The sequence below is a fragment of the Falco peregrinus genome, chromosome 11, assembly GCF_023634155.1.
Source record: "Falco peregrinus isolate bFalPer1 chromosome 11, bFalPer1.pri, whole genome shotgun sequence".
NCBI classification, from domain to species: Eukaryota; Metazoa; Chordata; class Aves; order Falconiformes; family Falconidae; genus Falco; species Falco peregrinus.
Window position 1 is genome coordinate 33,681,682 of NC_073731.1, and position 26,164 is coordinate 33,707,845.

The following is a 26,164-nucleotide window of genomic DNA, read 5'->3' on the forward strand; positions in this document are numbered from 1 at the left end:
GAGTCAGTGTAACTGTGCCCGTCCTGCCGAACAGGGAGGGACCCTTTTGCTGCTGACCAGCGGCCAACCCCTGCTTGGGCAACGCGTGTGTCCGGCCCAGCCCCGCGCCCCTGAGCGTTCCTGTGGCACCCAGCCCCCCAGTGCCTCCCCTCCTGGCCCCGGGCACACCCTGCAGCCACCAGAGGCCAGCGGGCAGCAGTGGGGTGCGGGAGCGGAGAATCACCGGGAGCAAGTCCCGGCGGCACGGCTGAGAGGCGGGCAGGCGTGGCGGGGCGCGGAGCCCTTCCCCACCGCATCTCGAGGCCGGCCAGGCGGGTGGTCTCGGCCACGTGGTGCGTCCGCTACGAGGACACGAGTGGCTGGGACTCGTGGTGGCAACAGGGGAGCAAAGGCGGGAAGAGCAGGCGCCTCAGCCCGATCCGCTCCGTGCCGCCGCGGGACGGCCGGGTGGCGCGGCCCCCGCCACCCGTCCCGTCTCGGTCTCCGTCAACGCGGCGCGCTGCTCCTTTAAGAGCCTCCCTGCGTGGTTCAAGCTGGCAGTGACGCGAACGCAGTCGGAACGTATGCAAATCAAACGCCAGCCGCCGACCAATGGGCGCCGGCGCTTGGCGGCCGCCAGCCAATGGGGTAGCGCCTCCCGGCGGGGCGCCGGCTCGCCCCATATAAGGAGCGCCTTCGCCATAAAAGGCAACATTGTATCGCTTTATATGGGGGCGGCGCGGCGCGGCGGGGGCGGCGGCGGAGCAGGGCCGTGAGCGCGGAGCGGGCGGCGGGGCCATGGCGGGGCCGGCCTGACCCGACCCGACCCGCGCTCGCCGCCGCGATGTTGCCGAGCCAGGCCGGGGCCGGGAACGGCGCCGCCGCCGCGCTGGCCCGCGGCTCAGGGCTGGGCCGGTCGCCGGTGCCGCGTGGGGCGAACGGCGGCGGGGCGGCGGCGGCGGCGGCGGGGCCGCCCGGGGGCCGCCTGGAGCGGGAGGTGCTGTACAGCGGCAGCGAGGGCGACTCGGAGTCGGCGGAGGAGGAGGAGCTGGGCGGCGAGCGGCGCGGCGTGAAGCGTGGCCTGGCCGAGGCGGCGGCGGCGGCGGCGGGGCCCGCGGCGGGAGCGGCGGCGGCCGCGTACAGCGGCGGCGTCGGTGGGGGCGGCGGGGCGGTGAGCGGCGCCAAGCCCGGGAAGAAGACGCGGGGCCGGGTGAAGATCAAGATGGAGTTCATCGACAACAAGCTGCGGCGCTACACCACCTTCAGCAAGAGGAAGACCGGCATCATGAAGAAGGTGCGGCCCCGGGGAGGCGGCCGCGGGTGCCGGCTGACACCCACCTGTCGGCGGCCGGGAGGGAGCCCCGGCCCTGGGGCGGCGGGGCCGCGCCCGGAAACGGCGGCGGCTTCCCGGGGCGGCGGGGCCGCGGCCCGGCCCCTTCCGGGGGGCTCAGCGGGAGGCTCCGGAGGGGCTCCGGGCCGGGCCCCGAGCGGGAAGGGCGGCCGCGCAGCCTGGGGCCGGTGAATGTCGGGGTGCGCCGAGGGAGGCCCGTCCCGGTGCAGCCTCCGACCCTCGGCCGGAGCCGCCGGGGCAGCTCTCTGCGGGTCGCTGCCGGGTGCTGGCGCCGGTCCCGGGGCACAACCAGGCCGCCTCGCCCCGCCGGGGTCCCACGCCGTGTGCCGGCCGGTTCAGAGCCGCCGGAGGCCGGAGCCCTTTTGCAGAGGGCGATGAGGGGCTCGGGGGTCTTTGTGCGCACTTGGCTGCTGCGGGGATGGCTGCGGGTGCTCCGCGTGCGCCCCGGGGTGCGGAACGGGGCGTCTCGTCCGTGGGCCCCGCTGAGGGGGGCCGTCCCAGCCCTTAGGCCGGCGATGGGGGTGGTGGCCTCGCTGTGGCGGTGCTGGGGTGCAGCCGTGCTCGGGGCTGGGGAGGCTGAGAGCGGAGTCTGGGTCCCGGCCTGGCTGCCCTGCTGGTGAGGTGAAAGATGTAGCGGAGACCCCTGAGCTGAGTAGCATCCCCTTACACGGTGGAAGGCGGGGAGGAGGCATCCAGACATGTCTGGAGGAGCAGGTGGGATTTCCAGAATGGGGACAGTCAGTGTCCCCATGTCCTTAAGCTATTCTCCTGAGGGGACCGCTCTTTTCCTGTGGCCTCTTGGCATGTAAAGGGGGTGGGCACGCAGTGTGGGGCAGTTCGACCTGCAGGGAACTAATTTTGAGTTGGTTTTAGATGTCATGGCTCCTCTGGGGTGATAAGGAGCTGGAGCTGGCGTGACCACAAGGAGGGCTATGCTGGGAGCACAGGGACATGGCCGGGACTCTCGTCCTGCACTCTTGTATGTCTGTGCTGTCTGTGACTCCCTGTTCTTCCCTTGTGCTGCTGGCAGGCCTACGAGCTCTCCACGCTGACTGGCACGCAAGTCCTACTGCTGGTGGCCAGTGAAACAGGCCATGTGTACACGTTTGCCACACGGAAGCTGCAACCCATGATCACCAGTGAGACGGGGAAGGCGTTAATCCAGACGTGCCTCAACTCCCCAGACTCGCCCCCACGCTCAGACCCGACAACCGACCAGCGCATGAGTGCCACGGGCTTTGAGGAGACTGACCTCACCTACCAGGTGTCAGAGTCAGACAGCAGCGGGGAGACCAAGGTAACGTTCCTGTGTTCAGCCACATGCCCGGGCACCCTGGGATTGGGGGGGCACAGGCTGTGCTGGGAGCACTGAGCATCCCCAGCCTTCCTTGATGAGCAGCTTGGGAAGCAGAGGATGGGTTCCTCTTTTGCTGTGACTCCAGCTAGCTCATGCTGTGGCCTCTTGGGGCTGACTCCTTCCCTTGGCGCGCGGTAGCAGTGATTTGAAGAGGGAGGGAAGTGGGTGGCAGGTGTCCTGGCCCTGGCCTTTGCAGCGGGGCTCCCTGCTGGCCCAGCCCACCCCCCTGGCCAGCTCTCAGTGCTGTTATCTCTCCCCAGGCGTCTCCATGTTCTTGCGCTCATTGATAAAAATTTGATTCTGCCTCCATGGCCTTATAAGGCCTGGTTTCCCTCGCCAGAGTCCCTGGCAGGGCCCCTCACATTCCTTATAAGCTGCAGCTGTCTCTTGCTTTGGTGCTGTTTTGGAAGGGGGCAGGGAGGACATGGGGAATGGAAACATTTGGCTGGACCAACCATTTCTGCTCCCTGCCCGGTGTCCCCGCAGGCGCTGGCCCTTGCCTGCCTGTGTTACTTGTGGCCTCTCGCCCAGGGCACTACAGAGGGCCTGCCCATGGGCACAGAGTCAAGCAACGGCCTTTTTCTGCTGGAAGGGTCATGTCTTGTCCCTGCACCCACTGGTGCTGTTCCTCGGAGCTGCTGCAAGAAAGCTGGCTTCTGTGTCCCTGCTGCTTCCTCTGCGGGCTGGTGCTCAGGTCCGCTTGGAGATGGGAGGCAGGAGAGCTTGTGCTGCAAGGCTGGGGCGATGTGCTGTGCTGGGGGTCTTGCCCACAGCTTGCCAGGCTTGTGTGAAGTGCCGTTGGGTGCTGTGGGTTGCTGCAGCTCTGCTGTACCTGTGCCCGTGGCAGGGGTGCCATGTTTGCTGCCAAAGCATCCTTCCAGATGAGCCTTGCTCTAGGAGCCCTCCACCTGCCTGTGTGCGAGCCACAGCAGCATCCTTGCCATACAGTAGTCACTAAGTGTTAAGCAGACAAAACCTGGAGGGAAGGGTGTTTGAGATCTCAGTGTTGTAATCCCAAAGGCAGTGGGTGCAGCCCTGAGGCATGCCCAGTGTGTTGCCTGGGGCTGCAGGGGTGTTCAGCTGCGTGTTTGTGCCCTGTGGCAGTGCAACAGTTCTGGTCATGGTGCCACTGGGTATGTGGCAGCCGTGATTCCTCTGTGCCCTCTTCCCCATGTGTGTGCAGTGCTTTACCAAGCAAAAACTTATCGCTGCAGTGCCCTGAGAAATATCAGCCGTCCCAGAGATCCCTTTAGGCAGAGGAGCTGTGATGGGCCAAGGTGTTGCTGGCCAGAGAGCTCTCTGTTGGAGCCCAGAAGAGTCCCTGGGAAGGCTTCCTGCTGATGGGAGCCCAACAACAGCCCTGGCTGTCCCAGTCTGCTGTGACTCCCATGGGTGCCTCCAATTCCCTAGTGTGAGCTGTGGCAGACCTTTCCAGTAGGCCAAGGAGCCCTTTATCACCAGCAGTTTCTCCTTTGAGCAGCTTGTGTTTGTAAGGACTTGTCTCTTGGCCTTCTCCTGGGTGAAAAGGCAAGTCCTGTGGGCATCCTGTAATGAGGCAAATTACCTGTGCCTGGAGTGATTTGGAGGTGTAGGAAGCGCTGTGCATGGCAGCTGACCTGTCCCTGGGGGAACTTGTTCACATCATGGCCTGTAAGATTTTTCCCTGAAAATACTGCTAGGTGGCCCCAAAGGAAGTGTGCTTTTGGGGTGCAGTTACTCTGCAGAGGAGATCTTCTTAGCACAATTTCTCAACTTCTCTGCAAACCTGCAAGCTCCGTCTCGGTACACAAGCAGTGATGTGTGCAGTGCATTTGGCTGCAGCCCTGTCTGCTGCTTGACATTCTGGCTAAACTCCCCTCTGGCCTGCTGAGGGTTCTGGGCCTTGGCAAGCCCTGGAGCTGGGGACAGTCCCACCCTGACTTTTCCCAGTCCTGCTGTGCCTTCTGCAGGGCTGGGAGCCTGGTTTGATGTGCTGGCAGAGGTCGGCCCAATTCGGATAGACTGAGCAGACCTCTGAGGGTGAAGGGAGCCTGTGGGTGGGCCATGGCAGGAGGCTGGCATCCTTGCTGAGAGGTGGGTGGTATGCAGGGCTGGGTTACGGCTGCCTCATTGGAGGAGGTGGCAGGAAATTAAGTGCCTGGACTGTCGGGTCCAGCCACATAGGATGGTCTGGGAGAGTTGGGCAGAGAGTTGTAGCCTTCCTGAGAACTCTGCTTTCTGGATCTCTGTATGGACAAAACCTGCTTGTGTTCAGCTGCTGCAGCACAGTGGGCAGCAATGCAGCTAGGCAGTTAACCTGCAGTTAGCAGCCTGCTGGTATTCCTTTGCACTACAGCCAGAAGCAGCTACAAGATCCTTCTGTGCCAAACCCAAACTCCCTGCCATGGAGATGAGCTCAAGCTATGGCTGGGACTGGGGCACGCTGTACTTTCAAGATAACAGCTGTATTTTCACAATGATATTGTTGTGTGTTGACCTTTCTGATCTTTTGTCAGTCCTGAAGGAAACAGTGTCCTCGTGTAATCTCCTGGGGGTGGTGGTGTGGGGCAGAGGAATTTGGAGGGTGCTCAGGGGCTCTAGATTGGAGTGAGAGCATGGGAGTAGCACTGATGTGGTCATCTCTTTTTAGGGTGAGGGTAAGGGTGGGACTTCCTGCCCCATCTGGAATGCAGACCAGGTGTTGGAGACCACTTTGGGATTTCCCAGGTACTTCCAAGGCCAGTTGTCCTGCAACATCCATGTAATAGTTTTGGCTGGGGCAGGGTCTGTGCCATGCTGAACGGTGTTGTCCCAGGCAGCCCCCAGTAATTGTGGAGTGGGATAGTTTCTGTCCCCCAGACTCTATTACAGTCCAGGATGGGCATCCAATGGCCTGGGCCATGCATGCCCTGTGGTCCACTCATGCTGTATAGCATTTACTGAGTGTGCACAGTGGTGTGGAACTGTGCAGGCACCTTGTGCTGCTATGCTGCACCTCTCTGCTGTGTGTTGATTCCCCAGGCACTGCTCTGCAAACTGAATTTTGCAATGAGCTGTGGTGGGGAATGGATGCATGGCTGGATCCAGAAGGGCCTTCAGGGCTGCTGTGCTGCCTCAGGGCTTGTACCTGGCACCTTAGGTAATCTCTGCTGAAGGTGACCCATGGCTTTGCTCCTGTTGAGGGCTGGCCTCATGCGTGTAGTCTGGGCTTTACAGGGTGCTGGGGAGTGCCAAGGTGTCCAGGGACTCTGAGGCATCCCAGACAGGTGTGGGGAGAAGGCAGTGGGTGTCCAACCCCAGAGTCTCTCCCAGCGCGCTCTCTGTGCTGGGAGCTATTGCTGCAGCCCAAGAGAACCACAACAAAGATGGGAGGAATGTAAGTCCCACCTCTAGCAGAGTAGGGAGGGCAGAGATGGGGTGTGTATGGTTTGAGTCTACTGGCACCCCATCCCTCCCGAGCACCTTTGATGCTCTGATCAGCCTGAGGTTTGGCCTTGTGCTTCCAGGGAGTCCTGGGAATCCCATTGAGTAGGGTGCTGTGAATCTTTTGGAGTGCCCCCTCCAACCCTGAGAGCATGGAGTGTGGGGGGATGCTAAGTGCCCTGGCTGCTTGGGGGGCTGTATCTCAGGGGTGTACAGCTTCAGGAGATGTACACCTGGGGATGGGAGAGTCCAGCTTTTCCAGCTGGGAATGGGACCCACCCTGCTCTGCTATGGTTCCCATGGGCTGGTGGGAGCTCTGCCCTGTCACCACGTGGGGAGGGCACCTACAGCCTCCATGTTCTGTGTGAGATGGCAGGAGTTTGGTTGAGCTAATGGAAAGTGCCTTTGCTGGGCTCCACTGTTATCATGTGCCTCTTCTAATTTGGATTTCGGGGACCGTCGTGCCAAGGTGGAGAGCAACGTCCCTCCCCAGGCCCTGGGGCACAGCTGAGTGCCCGGGATTGGCTCCCCCAATCCAAAATGGGTTGCCTTCCCTTTTTTAGCTGTTCGTTGAGCTGTGAATTCCTCATTCCTGGCAGCTTGACAAGCTGGGAACAAGGCTTAGCACGTGGGAGAGCTGGGCCCACCAGCCTGCAGCGGGAGGGGTGGGAGTGTGGCAGCCTTAACTCTTCCCAGGCACACTGGCAACCATGGCAGGGCATGGGGACAGCAGGTCCCTTGTGGCACAGTCTCCTGTAGAGCAGTGTATTTGCAGTCTACTCTTGGCTAGGTGAGCAGGACAGGAGAGAAGCCGTGGAGACCCTGGGTACCCAAAAGGGGGTTTGGGGGAAGGGGGCATGCTAGGTGAAGTATGACTGCTGGGACAGCAGGGTTCCAGCTTGGTTGGTTCCTGCAGATCCAAGCCTGTCCAGGTCCAGCCGCATGCTTTGTGGCTGTGGAAACTGGGCTGTAAGTGTCCTGCAGCCTGGCATATGCGTTCGTCCCTTGTTGCCAGGCTGAGGAGGCAGCCTCCTGGGATGGCCTTGGCCTAGCACTGGGCACTGTTCCTCCTGGTGATGCTGTCCTCAGATGGACACAGAGCTCTGATGCTCCTTGTTGGGACAGCGCATGCTGGCTGTAGCTGACGCATAGGGTCCCTCAGAAGTATTTGGCCCTTGCTAGTGGACTGGCAAATGGGTGCTTCCTCTGGCTGGATTCTCTACAACCCCTTTGCTCCAGCAGATTTGTGGAGGTGTTTCCCAGGGCCTGCCAGAGCAGCAGGCAGGGTTGGTTTGGATGTCCCTGGTGTATGGGGCAGGCCTTACTCCCCTCTCCCTTGCTGCTTTTGGTGTGCAGCTGCCTTTAAGAGCCAGTTCTCTGCTTGTTCTTGGCCATGTGCTTCCTGCCATACGGGAAGTGGTGTGTGTGTTCCTGACAGGAGACAGTGTGTTTGCCTTTATGTCTGTCCCTGCAAGGACTGCTTTTGCCTGTTGTGTGCCAGAAAGATGCTGTTTTCTTCTTGGAGGCTATCGGGACTCCTGGGGAGGGGAAGGGGTTGCTTCATCCCCTGGTGTCTTTCAGGGAAGTCTCTAAGGGGACCTGTGTGGCCCTGGGCTTGTATCCAAGGCTTATGCTGAGCTCTCTCCAGCTCTCCTCGTGCTGCATTATTGGGCACAGTCTCCTCGTGTTTGTACGAGCTACTCCTCCCTGCTACCCTGGCTCTGCTCCATGCGCTGGCAGCAGGCTATCAGGACATGGTTTAGTGTGGGGATGCAACCTACGGAGCCCGGCTTGGTCTCACAGGCAGATGTTGACCAGGTCCAAGGGCTGGACTAAGCTGTCACAATCTCTCCTTCCCTAGGACGCACTGAAACCAGCGTTCACTGTCACCAACCTGCCGGGGACAACATCCACCATCCAGACAGCCCCCACCACCTCGACCTCCATGCAGGTCAGCAGTGGCCCGTCATTCCCCATCACTAATTACCTGGCGCCAGTGTCTGCCAGCATCAGCCCCAATGCCGTCACCAGTGCCAACGGGACAGTGCTGAAGACTACTGGAGCCAGTGCAGTGACATCTGGGGGCCTCATGCCAATACCCACCGGCTTCACTCTCATGTCAGGTCAGTGCCTTTAGGGGCTGAGGACTGCATCCGTCTGTCTTTGCACCTGGGGTGTGTTGCTGCCCTCTCTGTAGGAGAGGAGACCTAGTGGCAGGAGGAAGCAGAGTGGTTGCTGCTGTAGGGTAAACCTGGCTGGTATTCCTTACTCAAGCCCAGCCAGGCTAGTGGCTGGAGAAGGGTCATATAGTGGCTGTTTCTTTAGAGTGCTGCTAGCTGGCCCTGCTGCTGGGAAGGGCACAGTGGCAGGGAGCTGAGCTGGGACCCCAGGGCAGCACCGAGAAGCCTGGAGGGAGTGAAAAGAGCTGGTGGTGACAAAGCCTTTCTTTCTCCCTCCTTTTGGCAGGTGCTTCCCTTTCTCCGGGGACCCCTACCATTCCTCTCACTCAGTTACAGCCGCACTCCCTGACTCTTTCCAGCCAGCAGGGCCAGGTGGTCACGGGTATGGCTGGACAGCTGCCGCAGGCACAACAGACAGTCTTCCGCTTCCCTGCCAGAGCTGGAGGGCAGATCGTGTCGCTGACAGGTCAGCACTCGCTTCTCCTCCACTTCCTTGAGGTGGGGGGTTTGAGGTGTCTGGGGGGGTCCTGGTCCTGGCCAGAGAGCTGACCCCCCCAGCTGAGGTGGGAGCGCAGAGGAGGCAGAGCACAAGGCACCCTGGCTGTGGCTGTAGGGGAGAGATGGGAAGACAGGGCAGAGAATGCTTGACTGAGGCAGAAGCAGCATCCTGGGGGGTACAGACCAGGGGAAGCTGTGGGTTGTCAGTGTCCTGCCCCAGGGTTTGCCCTGTGGCTGGCAAATGCAGAGGAGACAGATCTCTGGTGCAGCTGTGCTGAGGGCTGAACTGTGCTGCTAGGAGGGCTGATGGAAGGAGACCACAGGGTCTCGGATGCCCACTGGATGTTTCCTGCGTGCTGGCATTTGGCTCTGAGCAGCTGCCCTTGCTTTTGTGTTTAAATCTGCAGTCAGTCACTGAACCACAGTGCAGAGGTTAGGTTAAGAGACCCAGGGCAGAGGAGGAAGTGGTGCTGCTGTGCTGCCTTGTGTGCATTGTCCTTTTGTAGGAATTTCTTGTTGCACTGAGTTGAGGCTCTCCAGTGTTGTACTGGGGCTGGACATGCTCCTGGCTGGAGTTTCAGAGCAGGGCTAGGCTCTAGGCTCTCCTTTGTGGACAGCTGTCAACCTGAGGACCAGCACTGAGAGTGAGACAGTATATCTTTAGTGTCTTGCCTGTTTGTGCGCTAGTCAATGGGTCTGATAGCCTGCATGGTTTCTTGGAGCCTTTATGGCTCCCACGGGCCCTGGCAGACAGCATGATCCCATGCAAGGTGACTGGATTTCCCTTGTGATCTGGAGGAGCTATGGCAGTAACGGGGTGGGTCTCTGGTGTGGAGAGTGGGAGATGCCCAGTCTGAGCAAGATGGATGGTGATTCCTGCTCTCTGGCATCTCACGCTCTTCCCTCCAGAGACAGGACCTGAGCTGGAGGGGAGCTTTCTGTGCTGAGCCTCATCTCGGGAGCTGAAGCAGCGAGTGGGCTGGGCTGGAGGCTGTGGAGCTGTGCCTCTGCAGCTCTGGGATTCACACCTTGCAGCCCAGTGGTATCTGATCCCTGTGCAGGGCACTGTGATGGCCTTGAGATCACAAAGTAGGCAAGATAGCTGTTCCCAAAGTGCCCTGGGGAGGATGGAGCTGGACTCCAGAGTGTGCAGGCAGCAGGGCCCAGCTGGCCTAGGCATTTGGGCTCTCACAGTTCTGCTTGGTGCAGTGAGATGATCCTTGTGGGGCTGGCTGAGCACTGGCAGTGCTGGGGTACATGCGCTGGACCCTCAGCTCCCATCGCCATTTGTGCTGTGTCTTGGTGGAGCCAGGGAATGGTGAGGAGGGCCCCAGACATTCCTGAGCCATGCCTGGGAGCTGGGCAAAAGCTGCTGTGGCCTTTCCTTTTCTCTCTGGAGCCCTGCAGGCCAGCTAACTCCTCCTCGGCCCCTGTGTGCCAGGAAAGCGCAGGTTTTGGCTTGCTCTTCGGGGCAGGGTCTGGTTTCTGCCACGTGCTGCTTTTGGCTAGCCTTCCCCAGTGCAGTGCAGAGCCACGCTGTGGAGCTGTGCGTGGTCCAGGGGAGGGCTGGGGAACTTGCATGTGGCCCCGAGTGTCTGTATCCCTGCTGAGCCAGGGGCTCACGGGCTCCTCTCTTTCCCCAGGAGGCACGATGGCTCAGCAGGTCCCAGTCCAGGCGATCCAGGTGCACCAGGCACCGCAGCAAACGTCTCCCTCTAGTGACAGCAGCACTGACCTTACCCAGACCTCTTCCAGCGGAACAGGTAATTGGGACATTATGGTAACCATGTTCTGTTTTCCTGACCACTGCTGGTAACAGTTCACACCAACAGACTTCACGCCTGCTCTCTGGCCAGGATCTTTCATCAGACCAACTCTCTTACAGTCTTTCTGACTGTTTCCCAGGTGTATTTATCCCTGTTACCAGCTCCTGTGCTACTTTATATCTAGGTAGATGCTGCTGTCCATGGGGTGCCTTACATCATCTGCTCTTACTTGCAGCATGGAGCTGGGAACAGGTTGCCCAGTTCTCAGATGGTTTCTTGGCCAACATTGTCCTTGGCACAAGGCACTGGCTCACATCTGCTTGAGTTTTCTACTGTATGTGCAGAGGACACCTCTGTTGTCAGTGAAATCTTGAGTTCAGGTGCCTGGATGCAGGCTGAATCCAGTTCAACAGCTTTATTAAAGCTTTATCAGGAAACTTGAATCTCGGGTTGAATTCAGTCCTGGGATATTTGGCTACCATGCTTTTGTGCCTTCTCGTACTTACACATGAAAGGAGAGGTTTGACCTCTCTTGCCTGTTCCCTGGGGCTTTTCACCAAGAGTTTGGGAGAACCAGATTGGTATCTCCACGTACCTGCTGCTTCGGGACAGTATGCCAACAGTGGCTAAGGGAGGGGTGCTGAGCAAGCATGTGAGTGTAGCAGAGTCCTTTTATGTGGCTCACATGTAGTCTGTCCTGGTGCCAGTGACCCTCCCAGCGACCATCATGACATCGTCTGTGCCAACCACTGTGGGTGGCCACATGATGTACCCCAGCCCACATGCGGTGATGTATGCGCCCACATCTGGCCTTGCGGACGGTGGACTTGCAGTCCTCAACGCTTTCTCACAGGCGCCCTCAGCGATGCAGGTGTCCCACGGCCAGGTCCAGGATCAGGGTAAGGCAGTTGTCTGGGTCAGTGCTCCCTTAAGTGCTCTGATACCCTAATTTTTCTCATCTTGCATGTATTTATGCTGTATATTAATTTCAGAAAATTTTCTTCTAAGCAGTCCTTGTGGCTGTACAAAGGCCTGGCAAGGGTGATGCTTGATGCGCACTTTTAGATCCGGCCATTCTCCTTTGCAAAGGATTGCTCGATCCATTTGCTGGGGAAAAAATGTGAAGGTTGCTGAGATGGGTAGCATATGGGGCAGGCAGTGGAGGGAGCTAGGAGACTCTGGAGAGGACATGTGGTTGCACGAGGGGGCAAAGCAGCATGAAGCCATGCAGGCAAGACTTGGATTGAAGGCTTGTGCCTGCTTCTCCCAGCACTTGGAAAACTAGCACATGGGGCTTGCTCCTGGGATGCCTCCATGCATGCAAACGGGTACCTTCATCCTTGTGAAGCTCCGTGGAGCTTAGGGAGAGGACCCATGGGGTAGCACTGTTTAAGGGATGGTGTCATTTATGCTCTCTCTCTGTGGCAGGTGGTGTCCCCCAGGTTTTCCTGACAGCCCCATCAGGCACTGTTCAGATCCCAGTCTCAGCTGTCCAGCTTCACCAGGTAGGCACAGATGTGTTCAGGGGGTGACCTTGCTCTGCCCCTGCCCCCACATCCTTTGTGGGTCTGGGCAGACCTGGGCCCTTGGGTGGGGCCAGTCCTTGAGTCCAGGAAGGCTGTCTGTGCCAGCCACCCTTGGGTGAGGAAGTCTTGCCCTCCTCGGACAGGTGCCCAGAAAGGACAGTGTCACCCTAGCTGCTGGTGCCCACGGTCTCAGGGCATGCTGTCCCCCAGTGCTTCCTCCTCCCTTTTCTCTGTAGATGGCTGTCATCGGGCAGCAGAGCAGCAGTGGTAGCAGCCTGACGGAGCTGCAGGTGGTCAACTTGGACACCTCACACAACGCCAAGAGTGACTGAGAGGCCTCTGTTGCTGGCCTTGTGCTGTCCCTGGCTTGTCACACCAGTGCCGGGGCTGGTGGCAATTCCTTCTCATACAGACTGCACCAGTTATTTATTGTTGCCTTTTCACGTTTCCTTCATCCACACATGCACACACACACACATGCACCCACACACACATACACACAGGATGCGCATTGGGGCGCAGGACTCACCTGGGGTGGAGCTGTGCTGGGGCCATGCAGGGCTTGGGAGCATTTGGTTGCTGCGATAGCTGTGCTTGTCTCACGCCAGCCAAAGAAATTTGTCTCTTGAGGGGAGGATTGCTCTGTGCTGTAAATAAATACTGTGGGCTGTTCCCAGCAGGATGCCCTGGCTCCTGGGCACTCCGAATCACCTTGCCCACAAGTGTTTGCTCTGCATGGGGCTCTGCTCAGATCCAGAGCCATCCTATGGTGGGCACAGCTCAGAGCAGAGTGGGACAGAGCTGTGCTGCTGGCCTCAGCAATGTGCCTTTGGGGGGGGTGACGGGTCCTGGCCACAGCAACTGGCCCTGGGCTCTGGACAGGGCAGAGTGGCCAGCTTGCATGTGCACCTCCAGTTGGGCCCGTGCGCCCTCCCTCTGGAGGGCAGGGCACAGCTTGTGGCAAGCTGCCCCGTCCCCCTTGTATGCACTACAGTGAGCCCTCTGCCCTCAGTGCCTCCCTGCTGGGCCACCTAGCAGGTTTGCAGTCTGGCTGGCTCTGCCCTGGCGCCTGCCTTTGCACAGCTGAGGTGGTTGGTGGATGCCCAGGAGCACAACGATCCCCTGGAGAGCTCCTGGGAGGCTCTGTGGCTGGCCCAGCCCCACACTCTCTTCTAGCCCTTCCACTGCTTGTGGACTTCGCACACCCAGGGGAATATGACTGGGTCTTTCCCACATCCCCCTCTGCAGCTCTAGCCAGTGCTTTCTAAATTTCTGTGTCTGATGCAAGGTGAAGAAACAACTAAAGTGTCAAAGGGAAGAGCCCATGGGGCACTGGGCTGCTGGGCAGGTGGCAGGCTCTCCCTCTGAGCACCAGGGTGACCTGCTGGCCATCCTGGGCTGTAGAGGAGCAGCAGTGATGGCTGTGCAGGCTCAGCAAGGCTGGGAGAGAAGGGCTGGAGCATGTTTGGTCCTGCATGGGAGTTGGCTGTGAATGGCTCTGCTACCTAGCCCTGTCCCTGGAGGGAGTGTGAGCAAGTGAGAGAAGCTGCTTAATCTTTAGGGAAAGAAGCAGCTACTGTAACTTTTTTTTTTTAAGTTAAAGACAAAAGAAGCCTTGGAAAAAAAAAAAAAAGGAAAAAAAAAAAAAAGAAATGACTTTATTTTTCTAAGTGTTAAACTCAGTATTTATGTAATTCTTTAAGGAATAAAAGTTTGGCTCCTGTACAGTTTTCATGGGGTTTGTACCAGGGGGATGGGAGAGGGGTGGGTGGGCATGGAGGCAGGAAAGGGGCCTTGCTTTTGAGTTTGTATTGTAACCTTGGACATGTTCCCTCAGCATTAGCGTTTAAGCTGTGCTCTGTACCCACCAGCGTGTGCCAGGAATCAAGCTGAGCCGAGTGGGATGCTTGTTTCCCACTTGCCTGTACTGAGGACTCCGTACCCATCACTTTGGGCTTAATGGGCAGAAGGCAAGTGAAGCAGTGGCTGGTCTCTAGAAGTGGGGAAACTCATCCCTCAGGAGCAAGGTGCTATGTGTGCCTGGGAGCCAGAGATGGGCTGAGTTTTCTGATGGCTGCCCTGTTCACCTCTGGTCCTGGGACCTGCAACTGCTCTGTTGCTGCTCCGGTGTGGAGCAGTGCTACCTGTGACTCCCGAAGGGATATGGGCATCCCTGCTCCTCCCTGGGCGGCAAGTGGCTGGCAGTGACTGATCCCTGCTCACTGTGCAGGTTGCATCCCCTGGACTCCTAGCTGGTGATGTAGTTCCCCCTCTACAGTGGTTCCTTAGTGCATGGACATGGACAGGGTCCCCTCCAAGTATGCTGTGCAGAGAGGTCCCAGAACAGCCTGGGAAGGGCTTATGGGGACTGGGGTGGTACACCTGGTGAGAGTGATGTTGTGTGCTGCCTCCCCTTGGTATCCTTGCTCTGAGTGATGCGTACCCTGCAGCTTGTAGCACTTGGGAATGCTGTGCCATGCCCAGCGGCGAGGTGTACAAAAATGCTCAATGATGTTTCCAAAACAAGGCTGGGTATCTAGGAGTTCATCTGGGGTGAAGGATGGGGTTTGCATTGTCCTTTGCCCCAGCACATCACTGTGGCCTGGCTTTGCTCTGCTTTGCTTATGCTAGCACTGCAGAGCAGAGCTGTTGGGCCAGGATGGCAGCAGTGCCCCTGCTGCTGCAGGGTGCCTGGCTGCATCCCCTCCCTGGCTCTCCAAAGGCAACTGCTGGTTAAACGCTAATGGTGTATTTTATTTAAGTGCAGACTTGTAAGAACACTTGTGTATCAGGGATGAAATGGCATTTATTGTGCGGTGACATTTTTAGTTCATTTTACTGGTTTGAGGGTTGTGTGTGTGTGTGTGCGTGTGCGTGTGTACGCATAAGTGTGTGTGGGATTATTTTTTTTTTTCCCCTCCAGTTTCCAGGGTTGTGTTTCTGGAAGGATGTGGAAGTAATCACAGTACTATGTACAGAGCTTTCTTTTGTATTAAAAAAAATTTACTCTTTCAATAAATGTTACCATTTTGTGCACAGATTTGGGATCTTGGCCATGCTTTGTGGGAGGGAATTGCACAATGCCTTAGGGCCAATGAATAGGGATCAAAGGCAGATGCCTGTACCTGCTTGTGTACTGGGGGGGGGGGGGGGGGGACAGACGACGACAACGGACAGATGGACTCTCTGGACGTGAAGTGTCAAGGAAGGGGCTCTTTGCAAAAGGCTCCATCCCAACTGCCTCCTGCACATTCGAGACTTGACCAGCTGGACTTCTATTCTGGGAGTCCCAGAGCCAGTGGGAGGGCTGGAAGGGGTCCTGTGGTGGGCTGGGCAGCAGGGCTGTGAAGGCTCCCCTTTCTGAAAGCTCAGGAACAGTGCTGGTGGGTAGGGCATGGTGTCGAGGCCAGAGAAATAAAAAACAGGAATGAAGAGGAACAGGGATTTTTTGAAAAAAAAAAAAAAAAAATTGTTCTAATTCACGGGCATTAACAGGGAGGAGCAGGAGGACCTCAAGCACAAGAGTTAAAAGAGGACAAACGGCTTGTGTTGCTTACAGAGTAGTTGGGCAATAAGCAAGTCTGAGGAAGAGGAATTTTTGCCATTGTAACATCAAAGAAAAGATGATCCCTATGCCTGGCCCCAGTAGGTGGTGGATTACATATTTATATATTGATAAACTACCACAAACCAAAGAAGGACAGAGAGATTTTTTAGTAGTGACAGAAGTATTTCCAGGGTAGATGAAAGTTTTGTATGAAGATGCTGCTGTTAAGGTAGCATTTACCTGCTACAGAACTTGACAGATAAGGCCCTGTCATCATAGGAGATGTCATGCAGCTGGCATCTCGGAGCATCCAGACGTGGTGGTTGGTGTGCACAGTACCATCCCTGGGCCTCTGGACAAGGAGAAAGAACAAACTGGGCTTCAAAATAAGCTAGTTGAAAGGCTGCAAGCAGAACAGCTTCCTCTGACATCGGCAGGCACCTGATCCAGGTCTCAAAAATGCGGTTGTTTCCCCTCCCCTCTTCCAAGTCCATTACTTCTGGATGCCTGATGTCTTTAAGGATGGAGCTTAACTGTTGTCTTTATGAGGTTCAACACCAAGACTGTTAAAATCCCTCCAGAAAACTGCTATGAGAAGATGTGATGTTCAAAGTCCAAACTGGAGAGGCATTGCTTAAAGCCAGGTCAAAGGGGGATGCCTGTCAGCCCCTAGAAGCCAAAGGGCACATGGGGGCTCAGTAAAGGTGGGAAAGAAACCAAAGGGAGAAGGGCTCACTTACAATCATCTGCTGGGTCAATGGTGTGCCAGCTGAAAACACAGCTGCTAGCCTCTACATAGGATCAGGTCCTGGAGCAGATGCCAGCACAATGTAAGGAAAGCTTAGCGCTGATAGAATAGTCTGTGGTGGAGGGACTGCCCTATTCCTCACAGTGCAATTGGGAGAAAACACATCTCAGTGTAGCAGGAGAGGAGAAGATGGTACAGAATGCACTTAGGAGCAAAACTCAACTGAAATGGCTCCTTCTTCATTGGGAGGGGAGGTGCTTCACTTTTATGGGTTACACCACAGGCAGCCCACATTCAGCATGCCTACACAGGTACGTCTCATCCTTCGGCACCACAAAACCCACACAGCAGCAATGCCATGTTACTTGTGCACAGGGGTCTGTGTACGACATACAAAACTAACATGGCACAAGATACCACAGACAATATTTTTAGGATAAATGACTAAGCATGGTATCGAGACCATCAAAGCCAAGACGTAAGCAGGGCATGTGAATACCACAGAAAACCTTTCAGCATCACAAACGAGACATCTATGTCCTAGACAACCCCTACCATTTATTGTTGGTCTCAATTTTGGCTATGGGATGTTACCAGCCAGGCTGCATTTCCCACTGCAAAGCATCATCACCACCACGTCACATTTAGTTTGTGACACTAAACACAGCAGCATTGCAGGTGCAGTACATGCACAGAATGACAGCTGCCTAGAACAGAGGAAAACAGCAATGGTTGTGCGTGTGGGACCAACTTTTATGTCGTGTGGCACTTGGGAAGTTACTTTCCTTTTCATTAGTGCAAATATACTGTATTTATCTCTACAGGAGATGAAAGGACTTGTAAAAGCAAAGCATGTTATAACTAAATACCAGTTGGGAATTAATGGGGAAGAAAAAATGACATGTTAATAGAAAACACAGCGATTTCAGGACCATCCATGGTATTCTGGCAAGAAAACATCGGGAGCATCAACAGAGGTTACACGTACTAACAGGGAAATCAAGAGGCTGGCTTGGAAATTTCCGAACATTTCCAGTGCATCGTTGGTGGTGCCCACAGACTTGTGCAGCACTGCACTGATTTATCCAGCCTATCGTAAATTGCAATTATGTTGCTCATATTAATTGTTGATTGCTATTTTAAAACATGGAAATTATCTAATCAGCTGCATTAGTACTGAGGGCAGAAAGGTTTGGCACATACACGAAGTTGCTCCAGGATCAAGTAACAGAAAGAGACTCTCATCCATTTAACCTTGATTTTAATGTTTGTTTATAATCTACAACAAATGTTAGCAGCCCAATAGAAACCTGCAGCTACTGGACTGTAGCTAACTGCTGAGAGGCCTGCCAAAGAAGGGAAACACAGGCAACGGGTAAGAATTTAGATTGAATGGTACAGGCATTACAGACCAGGACAACACCAAAGCAGGAAAGCAACTGGGCACAGGCCGAACTTGTCTGCAGCTGGCTTCAGCTGCCTCTGTAGCAATATTGACGACATTGCGAATTTTGGGCTGTACGACCCCAAAGCTGCCAAGCGCAGGCCTCACCGAAGCACCGAACGGGGCGACAGACCGAAGGCGGGGTGCAGGGCTGCAATCGCACCAGCACCGCAGGCAGGCCTGAGGAAGCTGCTGCAGTCGGATTTTTGGTTAATGCTGTGTTATCACTAACGTTAGTGCCCGCGCCGCAGCAGCCCCACACGAGGGCCGCCGAGCACGGCCCCGCGGACATAGGCACCTCGGGCTCGTGCAGACGCGGCTTTCAGCGCCCGGCCTCCACCTGCCCCTTGTCTCTAATACCGGCGAGGCGAATCGGGAGATACGCCGGTTTTCCGCTGTCTCTGCCGGCCTCACACCCGCTTATGCGGGGCGCAGCAGCCCCGCGCGACAGGCCCGGCCGCGCCGCCGTCAGCAGGGCCCCGCCACCCGGCGCGAGCCCGGGCCCGCAGCCCCTTGGCGGGCCGGGCCGCCCCGAGCCAGGCGCAGGCAGCGCGCCGGCCGCCCTCCGTACTCGCCCGGGGCAGCCTCAGGCCCGGGCAGGGCGCAGGCGCGGGGCGGGCCGGAGTTCGCCCGCCCCTGGCGGCTCCCGTAGCGCGGCCCGCGGCCCGGAAGCGGGAGTGGCAGGGCCGGTAGGTGGGGAGCTGCCGGGCCGGGGTCGCTTCGCGCCGGCCGGAGGCCCGGCCCGGGTTGCTGCCGGTGCGGGGGGAGAACCAGAACGGGGTGGGTGCGGACGGGGCCTCCCGAGGGGGCCGACGCGCGGGGGCGAGGCGTCCGGCCGCGCCCGCGGTCTCCTGTCTCGCCGCGGCAGGCCGAGCTGCGTCTCGGGGCCGGGAGGCCGGAGGGGCCCGGCGGCGCTGTCCGGGAGGGAGCCGGCCTCTCCGCGGCGGCCGAAGAGGCGGCTCCCGGCGGCCCGGCCTGGCCCGTTCCGTTCCCGCGCGTCGGCCGGGCGCTGGCGGGGCCGGGCGGTGCCTGTGCCGAGCCGGCCGCGCCCCTGAACCGGCCGCCACAGTGCTTTCTGGGCTCGGCGGTCTAGCTGGCCTGACCGTTTGCCGCAGCTCGGAAGCTCACTGCGGCACGTGTGTTTGAGCAGCCTGGCAGTTCAGCTGTGGGTTGTCGTAGGCTCTGGTGTGCCTCAGCCATCATATGCCTTGTAGCTACTTCCTCAGGTGCCCTAAACCCAAACTCTCCCCAGCCTAGATACAAATCCTTCAGGGTCCCTTCTGATAGCTGTGCTCTGCAGAGGTTTTTTCATGCTAAATACCATGAGGTGGGGATGGCGTGAAGTTCTCAAACAAAATAATGCCTCATGGAGACTTGCTTTACTATGATTTTTATTTTATGTGAACTTCTTGGGGTTGGGTTTTTTTTGTCCACTGTACAGGCACAGTTAGGGAAAACAACTGTTTGGCTTGTGGTACAGCACAACACTGTTACAAAGCATAGGAGAATAACTTGCTCCTTTTGTTGCAGAGAGACTGCAAGAAGATTCTTAGCAGGGTTGCTGCAAGCTACAGGGAAGGCACTGTTAGAGGTAGGTATGAATTTCTCAGGAGTTCATGCTGTTTCTCTCTGCACCTGGGAAACATCTTTAATGTGCCCATCTGAGGGTCAGTATCTTCTTTGGTTGTGCACGGACTGACTATTTCCTATGTATGTTAACTCCTTTTTTTAAGAACAACTTATGTTACCGTCAGCTGAACAGCATATTGCTTCACTGCTTCCCTTGCTAGTATATGTAAGTGCCAACAAGAGGGCCTGTTTGTGTGTTTGTGCTACCACCTGCCTGAGCTCCTCTGAGAACCTTCTTATCAGACTTATCTGATCTGGCATCCTTTGCAGTAACAAAGTCAGTCTGTTGTGTGGTATTGTCTACGGTTGGCCAGCTGACTGCTGGCGCTCAGTCTTAGCAAGTTATTTCATCCTCCTCTTTGCATAGATTTAAGCAGAGAAGTGTCATAGCTCCTTCTTTGTAGTCCTAAGATATGCAGAAGAGTCAGGCAGTAGAGAGTAGCGATTTTTTCATTTTGTTGAACTTTCCCATTGATTAAACATTGTAAAGGAAAAGAATATCTGGGAGGAGGCCAAGGAGGGTATACTTAGTGGCTTTTAGGGACCTAATTTGATGTATATGAACTTGATCTGAGAGATAGGTGGTTACATTCTTCAGGGCCTGGTGACTCAGGTTAGGTCCAGCTCCACAGTGAGAGAGGCTTGAGCTGTAGGCAAGCTTGCAGTCTAAACAGAAACAAATAGTAAATAAGAGGGAAGATGGAAGTGCAAAAGTAGCAACTTGTGCAGGGTCATGTTGTGAACAGTGGAAGAGGTCAACACAGGCTCCAGGTCTCCTGTCGTTATTTGCTGTCATATAAGAGGATCTGAATGGGCCCATTTTGCCTTTTTATTTATTTATTTTATTAGGACAACCTCTTTCTGTGTGTGTTAGTAATGCTGGGAACAGGGTTTATATATGAAACACTAGCTCATTTTCTTGGAGGGGTGATGTGAGCTTCTGCAAAATGGGCTTTTCTGCAGAGCTTTATTCTGGGTGCAGGATCTAAGGATCAAAAACCGTGCCTCAGCCACTTCCACTGTCAAGCAACTGAGATGTTTGCTCACATTTTCCCTGGTATGCAGCTCAGAAATAAAAGCTTACCCCTGCTTCCCCTCTGTCTCTGCAGGCACAGTTCCTGTCATGGTGAACGAGAGGCACAATGGCAACCTGCTCGTGCGCCTGGGACCCAAACTACAGGCTTACCCGGGGGAGCTGCTCCGGCAGCGTCGGGGCCATGATGGCCAGCCTGAATACCTGATCCAGTGGAGTATTGTCAGCTTGGAAGAGAGAGCAGTGGGAGGCAGCAGTGCCTCCTCTGCAGAGACCAAGCCAGAGAACATCTTGATGTGGATGTCTGCAGAAGAGGTCTGTGCCAGCTGCCCGGCGCTGCTGGGCAAGAGGAAGCTGGAAGGGCAGTGGGTGAAAGAGGAGAAGGCAGCCAGCCCATTTGCTGCAGAAGTCCCACTGGATGAAGCCTCGCTGCTGGAGATGAAGGCTGATGTCAGGAGCCTGGTGCAGCGAGCTGGCCGGCAGATGGCTGAGACCGGGGCCCCTGAGTCCTCCATTCTCAACACCATCCACGTGCTGAGTGCGTACGCCAGCATTGGCTCACTAGCGGGTGCCTTCAAGGAGACGGGAGCCCTCGACTTGCTGATGAAGATGCTGTGCCACAAGGAGAAGCAAATCCGCCGCAGTGCTGGCAAGATGCTAAGGGCCCTGGCTTCGCATGATGCAGGTGGGGGCTGCTACCGCTCAGTGCCACTGAGGAGGTGCTGCTGGGCAGCTGAGGGGTGCCAGTCCTTTTGTAGGTGTGGGGTACCTAGGAAGCAGTGTGTCTCGAGGGGCTTGTTGGCAAAAGGGGAAGAATCAGACTGGAGCTTCCAAAGGGCTCCTCAATCGTAGTTGTCTGTGGTGCTCTAAGACTTGGGAGCTCTTTCCCCTGATGGGTTCCTGAGCTGGGATGCTGATTAACTGTTAGGAGGACTTATGCCAAGGCACGTGACAGAGTGTTGGGTGTCTCTTCTGCATGCTGTCAGTTGGAAAGTGTCTGGCCTGTTCTTGGCAGGGAGCTATTCCTTAGATGGGTGGAGGCCTGGTCCTCACCCAGTCCTCTCATTTGAGAGGAGCTGCCACCGCTCCGAAGCGTCTGATGAGGCTTGGGTGCACTGGAAGGTTGCTGCTGGTGGTGTGTCCCACAAGACATTTGGCTTTCCCTGCCCTAGTGCCTGAGTTCATGTGGCTCTCCAGTGGGGCAGATGTGGGGGCTGATTCAGGTTAAGACTTAACTCCACTATTCCCTGGAGCCCTGTTTGGGAGCCAGTTATTTGGGGTTGCTTCTTTGGGGGAATCTTGCAGCTTTAGGGGTGGAAGAAACACAGCATTATTAGTGGAGTAAAATGTTGCCCGTCCAGGTTAAAGGACAGAACACGGTTCTAGGTTACGCTGAGCAGCCAGGCTGTTCCTTGCATGCAGGTCTGTCTCGCTCAGGGAGGGTGGCATGAGGGTTGTCTTCATGGGGCCCGAAGAGTTTCTGTTGTTGTTGCAGGGAGTCGGGCCTATGTCCTGCTGTCTCTGAGCCAGCAGGATGGCATTGAGCAGTATGTAGACTTTGACGGTCGCTACACCTTGCTGGAGCTGTTTGCTGAGATGATGTCTTCTGAAGAGCAGTGCATGTCCTTTGAGGGGATTCACCTTCCGCAGGTAGTGGCTGGGCCTGTGGGATTTAGGGGTCAGGAGAGGTGGGAGTCGGGGACCCGAGCTGGTGTCCTTGTTTGGGACAGGAGGGTAGTTGGCAGTGGGCGGCTGAGCCGGACAGCACTGGGAGAGCTGGCACAGGATGTGGGCCTGGCTTGAGGCTGGGGTGTGGTGGAGAGGCGTGTGGGGAGCCTTGTCTCTGAGCAGGGAGATGAGGGTGGGCTGAGAGGTCTCTGCTGCTGCCTGCTGGTCTGGAGCAATCGTGGGAACCTGACTGTGGATGATCTGGTGGCTCAGAGAGAGCCGGGGTCTGGAAGCACTGTGCAGGCTAGAGTGTGACAGCTGCGCTCATTGCAGATCCCTGGGAAGCTGCTGTTCGTCCTGGTGAAGCGCTACCTGTGTGTCACTTCTCTCATGGACAAGCTCAGCAGTGGCATGGAGCAGGGATGGGAGCAGCAGGACTGCGCTGTGCCCAGCCTGCTCCCTGAGGAGAGGAGCCGTGTGAAGCAGGAGTTTGAATTCAGCATGGCTATGGCAAACCTTATCTTGGAGGTGGTGCACGTGATGGGCTGGGACCCCAGCCACAAGCCAGAGCTGCTGCCCCAACAGGAGCTGCGGCCACGCACCACCCGCTCCATCTTCCAGCCCAAGACCCCAGCCTGCACTGCTGCCCGAATGCCTGTGCTCACTTCAAATCACGGTCATTGCAAAAAGCAGTGTTGTGCCTTCCTGACCCCATCAGACTTTGCAGACCGCAATGGCTATGTGGAGTACTTACAGGCGAACCTGGTGGGTGGCATGAGGGTGCGCTTGCTGGAAGACTGTGGTGATGTTAGAGCTGGAGAGGAAGGCACGTTTCTTCGGAGCACTAATAGTATGCAGACCGTGCAGGTAGGTCACTACTGTAAGTAGTCTGGCTTGGATGGCAGGGGTGGGGTGACAGGAGTGACTGATGATTTCTGAGTGATGTCTTCACGTGCAGGAAGTTGGACGACAGGTGTGTCATAATTAGGACACTGTCTACATCTGTCCTAGCAAAGTAGTCACCTTTCAGAGCTGGAAGTGCGGGTCCTGAGGAAAGCCGGTCTGGTTTAGTAGGGGCTGTCGTGCTGAGATTTCTTAACCTCTAAACCTGCCTCCCAGGAATAGTCCCTCGCCCTAATTTGATCTTGGGGTTGGTCTGGGAACAGGCTAGCTGGCACAAATGAGTAACACATCAAAAGGTGCTTGAAGGTTTTAAGCCTTGGTATGTGAGCAACAATACTTACGGTATACTGTTGTTCTCATTGGGTTGGACGCAGCCTACGTATCTGTTTCTTTTATCTGCAAGTATATGCCAGGACCTGTTTCCCTTTAAGAATTGCCCTTTAGGTGCGTAGACCTTAAATGAGAGTTTGTGTTGAAAATGAGTTGTTAGAGCTGCATATTTGCAGTTGAGTTGCTAAGTTTGTGCCAGAGATCAGGGAAATACCAATATTTGAGGAGAGGGAGGAATCAGAATCATAGAATAGTTTGGGTTGGAAGGGACTGTTAAAGGTCATCTAGTCCAATCTCCCTTGAATGAGCAGGGACATCTTCAACTAGAGGAGGTTGCTGAGAGCCTATCCAGCCTCACCTTGAATGTTCTCAGGGATGGGGCTTCTGCCACCTCTCTGGACAACCAGTTCCAGTGTTTCACCACCCTCATCGTAAAGAATTTCTTCCGTATGTCCAATCTGAATCTACCCTCCTTTGGTTTAAAACGATTATCCCTTGTCCTATTGCAGCAGGCCCTACTGAAAAATCTGTCCCCATCTTTTTCATAAGCCCCTTATAAGTGTTGAAAGGCTGCTATAAGGTCTCCCCGGAGCCTTGTCTTCTCCAGGCTGCACAAACCCTAAGTCTCTCAGCCTTTCCTTGCAGGAGAGTTGTTCTTTCCCTCTGATCATTTTTGCGGCCCTCCTCTGGATTCACTTTGAGAGGTCCAAGTCATTCTTGTATGGGGGCTCCAGAGCTGGATGCAGTACTCCAGGTGGAGTCTCACCAGTATGGAGTACCAGAATCACTTTCCTCAAACTGCTGGCCATGCTTCCTTTTTTGCAGCTCAGGGTGCAGTTGGCTTTCAGAGCTGCAAATACACATTGCTGGTTCATGTCCAGTTTTTCATCCACCAGTACCCCCAATCCTTCTCCACAAAAGGACTACGCTCAACCTGTTCATCTGCCAGCTGGTATTGATACTGGAGGTTACCCCGGCCCAGGTGGAGGACTTTGCACTTGGCCTTGTTGAACCTCATGAGGTTCACATGGGCCCACTTCTTGAGCATGTCCAGGTCCTTTCTGTCCCTCAGGTGTGTCCACTGTACCACTCAGCTTGGTGTTGTCTGCAAACTTGCTGAGGGTGCACTCAATCCCGCTGTTTATGTCACTGATGAAGATACTAAATGGTCCCCTGACAGATACCATTCATCGCTGATTTCCATCTGGACATTGAGCCATTGACCACTACTCTCTGGATGCGATCATCCAGCCAATTCCTTATCTTCTGAACAGTCCATCCATCAAATCTATCTCTCTCCAATTTAGAGAGAAGGATGTTGTGGGGGATCATGTCCAAAGCCTTACAGAAGTCCAGACAGATGACATCCGTAGCTCTTTGCTTGCCCATTGATGTAGTCACTTCATCACAGAAGGTTTGTCAGGCAAGACCTGCTCTTGGTGAAGCCATGCTGGCTGTTTTGAATCACCTCTCTGTCCTCCATGTGCCTTAACAATAGCTTCAAGGAGGATCTGCTCCATGATTTTCCCAGGCACAAAGGTGAGGCTGGCAGGCTGGTGGTTCCCAGGGTCCTCCTTTTTACCCCTTTTAAAAGTGGGTGCAATGTTTCCCTTTTTTCCAGTCACCAAGGACTTCACCTGACTGCTGTGACTTTTCAAATATCTTGGAGAGTGGGTTGGCAACTACATCGGCCAGTTCCTTCAGAACTCCGTGATGCATCTTCTCCGGTCCCATAGACTTATGTATATTCAGGTTCCTTGGGTGGTCTCAAACCTGATCTTCTCTTACAGTGGGAGGGACTTTGATGTCCCAGTCCCTGCCTGGAGGTCTGTCTGCTTGGGCGGTGTGGAAAGAGAGATTGCCAGTGAAGACTGAGGCAAAAAAGTTGTTGAGTATCTTAGCCTTTTCTTCATCTGTTTTTACCAGTTTGCCAGTCTTGTTCATTGCTCTGTGTGTGTGTGTATACGCTTTCTTTGACCTTCCTTTTATGGCTGACATACCTACAGAAGCCCTTCTTATTAATCTTTGTGTCCCTTGCCAAGTTCAGCTCCAGCTGCACCTTGGCCTTCCTGACCCCATCCCTACACCATTGGGCAATGCCCCTATACTCTTCCCAGGATACCTGTCCCTGCTTCCACTGCATGTGCATTCAATTTCCTTCTTGCCCTTTAGTTTGACCAGCAGGTCATGACTAATCTATGCTGGTCTCTTGCCTTCCTTTCCTGATTTCTAACATGTGGGGATCGAGAGCCCTTGTGCTGTATGGAAAGTGCCCTTAAAGGTCTGCCAGCTCTGTTTTGCTCCCTTGTCCCTGAGCACAGTTTCTTAGGGAGTGTCATTAACTCCTTGAACAGCTGGAGGTTTGCTTTCCTAAAATTCAGGATCTTGACTTTTTGCCTGTCCCATATCCCTCAGGACTGTGAACTCCACCAGTGCATGATCACTGCAGCCCAGGCAGCCTCCAATCTTAGTGTCTGTGGTAAGCTCACTTATGTTGGTGACCAACAAGTCCAGTAATGCATCTCCTCTGGTAGGGCTGTCTATTACCCATCCTAAGAAGTTATCCTCAGTGCACTCTAGGAGTCTCCTGGATTGCCTGCAGCTTGCCATACTATTTTTCCAGTAGTTGTCAGGGTGGTTGAAGGCTCCCAGTAGGATGAGAGTCTGTAAACACAATCCCTCCTGTAGCTTGTGTAAGAAGGCTTTGTCAGTAGCCCCCCATTGATCCAGCAGCCTGTAGTAAACACTAACCACATGTTCCCTTTGTTGGCTTGATTTCCAAATCTTGGCCTAAGGCATTCAG

The 26,164-nt window shown here is 55.7% G+C and overlaps 2 protein-coding genes across 15 annotated transcripts in view; both read left to right on the top strand.

Moving 5' to 3' along the window:
- The first annotated feature begins 707 nt into the window (after nt 1-707).
- SRF (serum response factor) lies at nt 708-15,099 on the top strand. 4 transcript variants are annotated; one of them, XM_055816423.1, is made up of 8 exons: nt 709-1,273; nt 2,361-2,627; nt 7,951-8,212; nt 8,556-8,735; nt 10,411-10,530; nt 11,241-11,432; nt 11,962-12,038; nt 12,296-15,099. In XM_055816423.1, exons 1-8 carry the CDS (start codon nt 824-826, stop codon nt 12,389-12,391), a joined length of 1,644 nt encoding a protein of 547 aa, XP_055672398.1. In that variant the 5' UTR covers nt 709-823; the 3' UTR covers nt 12,392-15,099. The 4 variants fall into 4 exon arrangements, with proteins under 4 accessions (XP_055672400.1, XP_055672398.1, XP_055672401.1 ...); XM_055816425.1 differs by lacking the exon at nt 11,241-11,432 and having other exon boundaries at nt 708-1,273; XM_055816424.1 differs by lacking the exon at nt 8,556-8,735 and having other exon boundaries at nt 712-1,273.
- Nucleotides 15,100-18,436: 3,337 nt separating this feature from the next.
- LOC101919102 (cullin-9) overlaps nt 18,437-26,164 on the top strand; it is a 35,183-nt gene continuing 27,455 nt past the window's right edge. For 6 of the 11 annotated variants that reach the window (XR_008749161.1, XR_008749162.1, XR_008749163.1 and 3 more), the window contains exons 1-5: nt 18,437-18,487; nt 19,329-19,389; nt 20,537-21,145; nt 21,956-22,110; nt 22,462-22,995. Coding sequence is in view for 8 of the 11 variants with exons in the window: in XM_055816147.1 (XP_055672122.1) it covers nt 20,551-21,145; nt 21,956-22,110; nt 22,462-22,995 (1,284 nt within the window). In the remaining 3 variants the exon portion in view is untranslated. The other 5 variants (XM_055816143.1, XM_055816145.1, XM_055816146.1 and 2 more) reach the window with 2 other exon arrangements.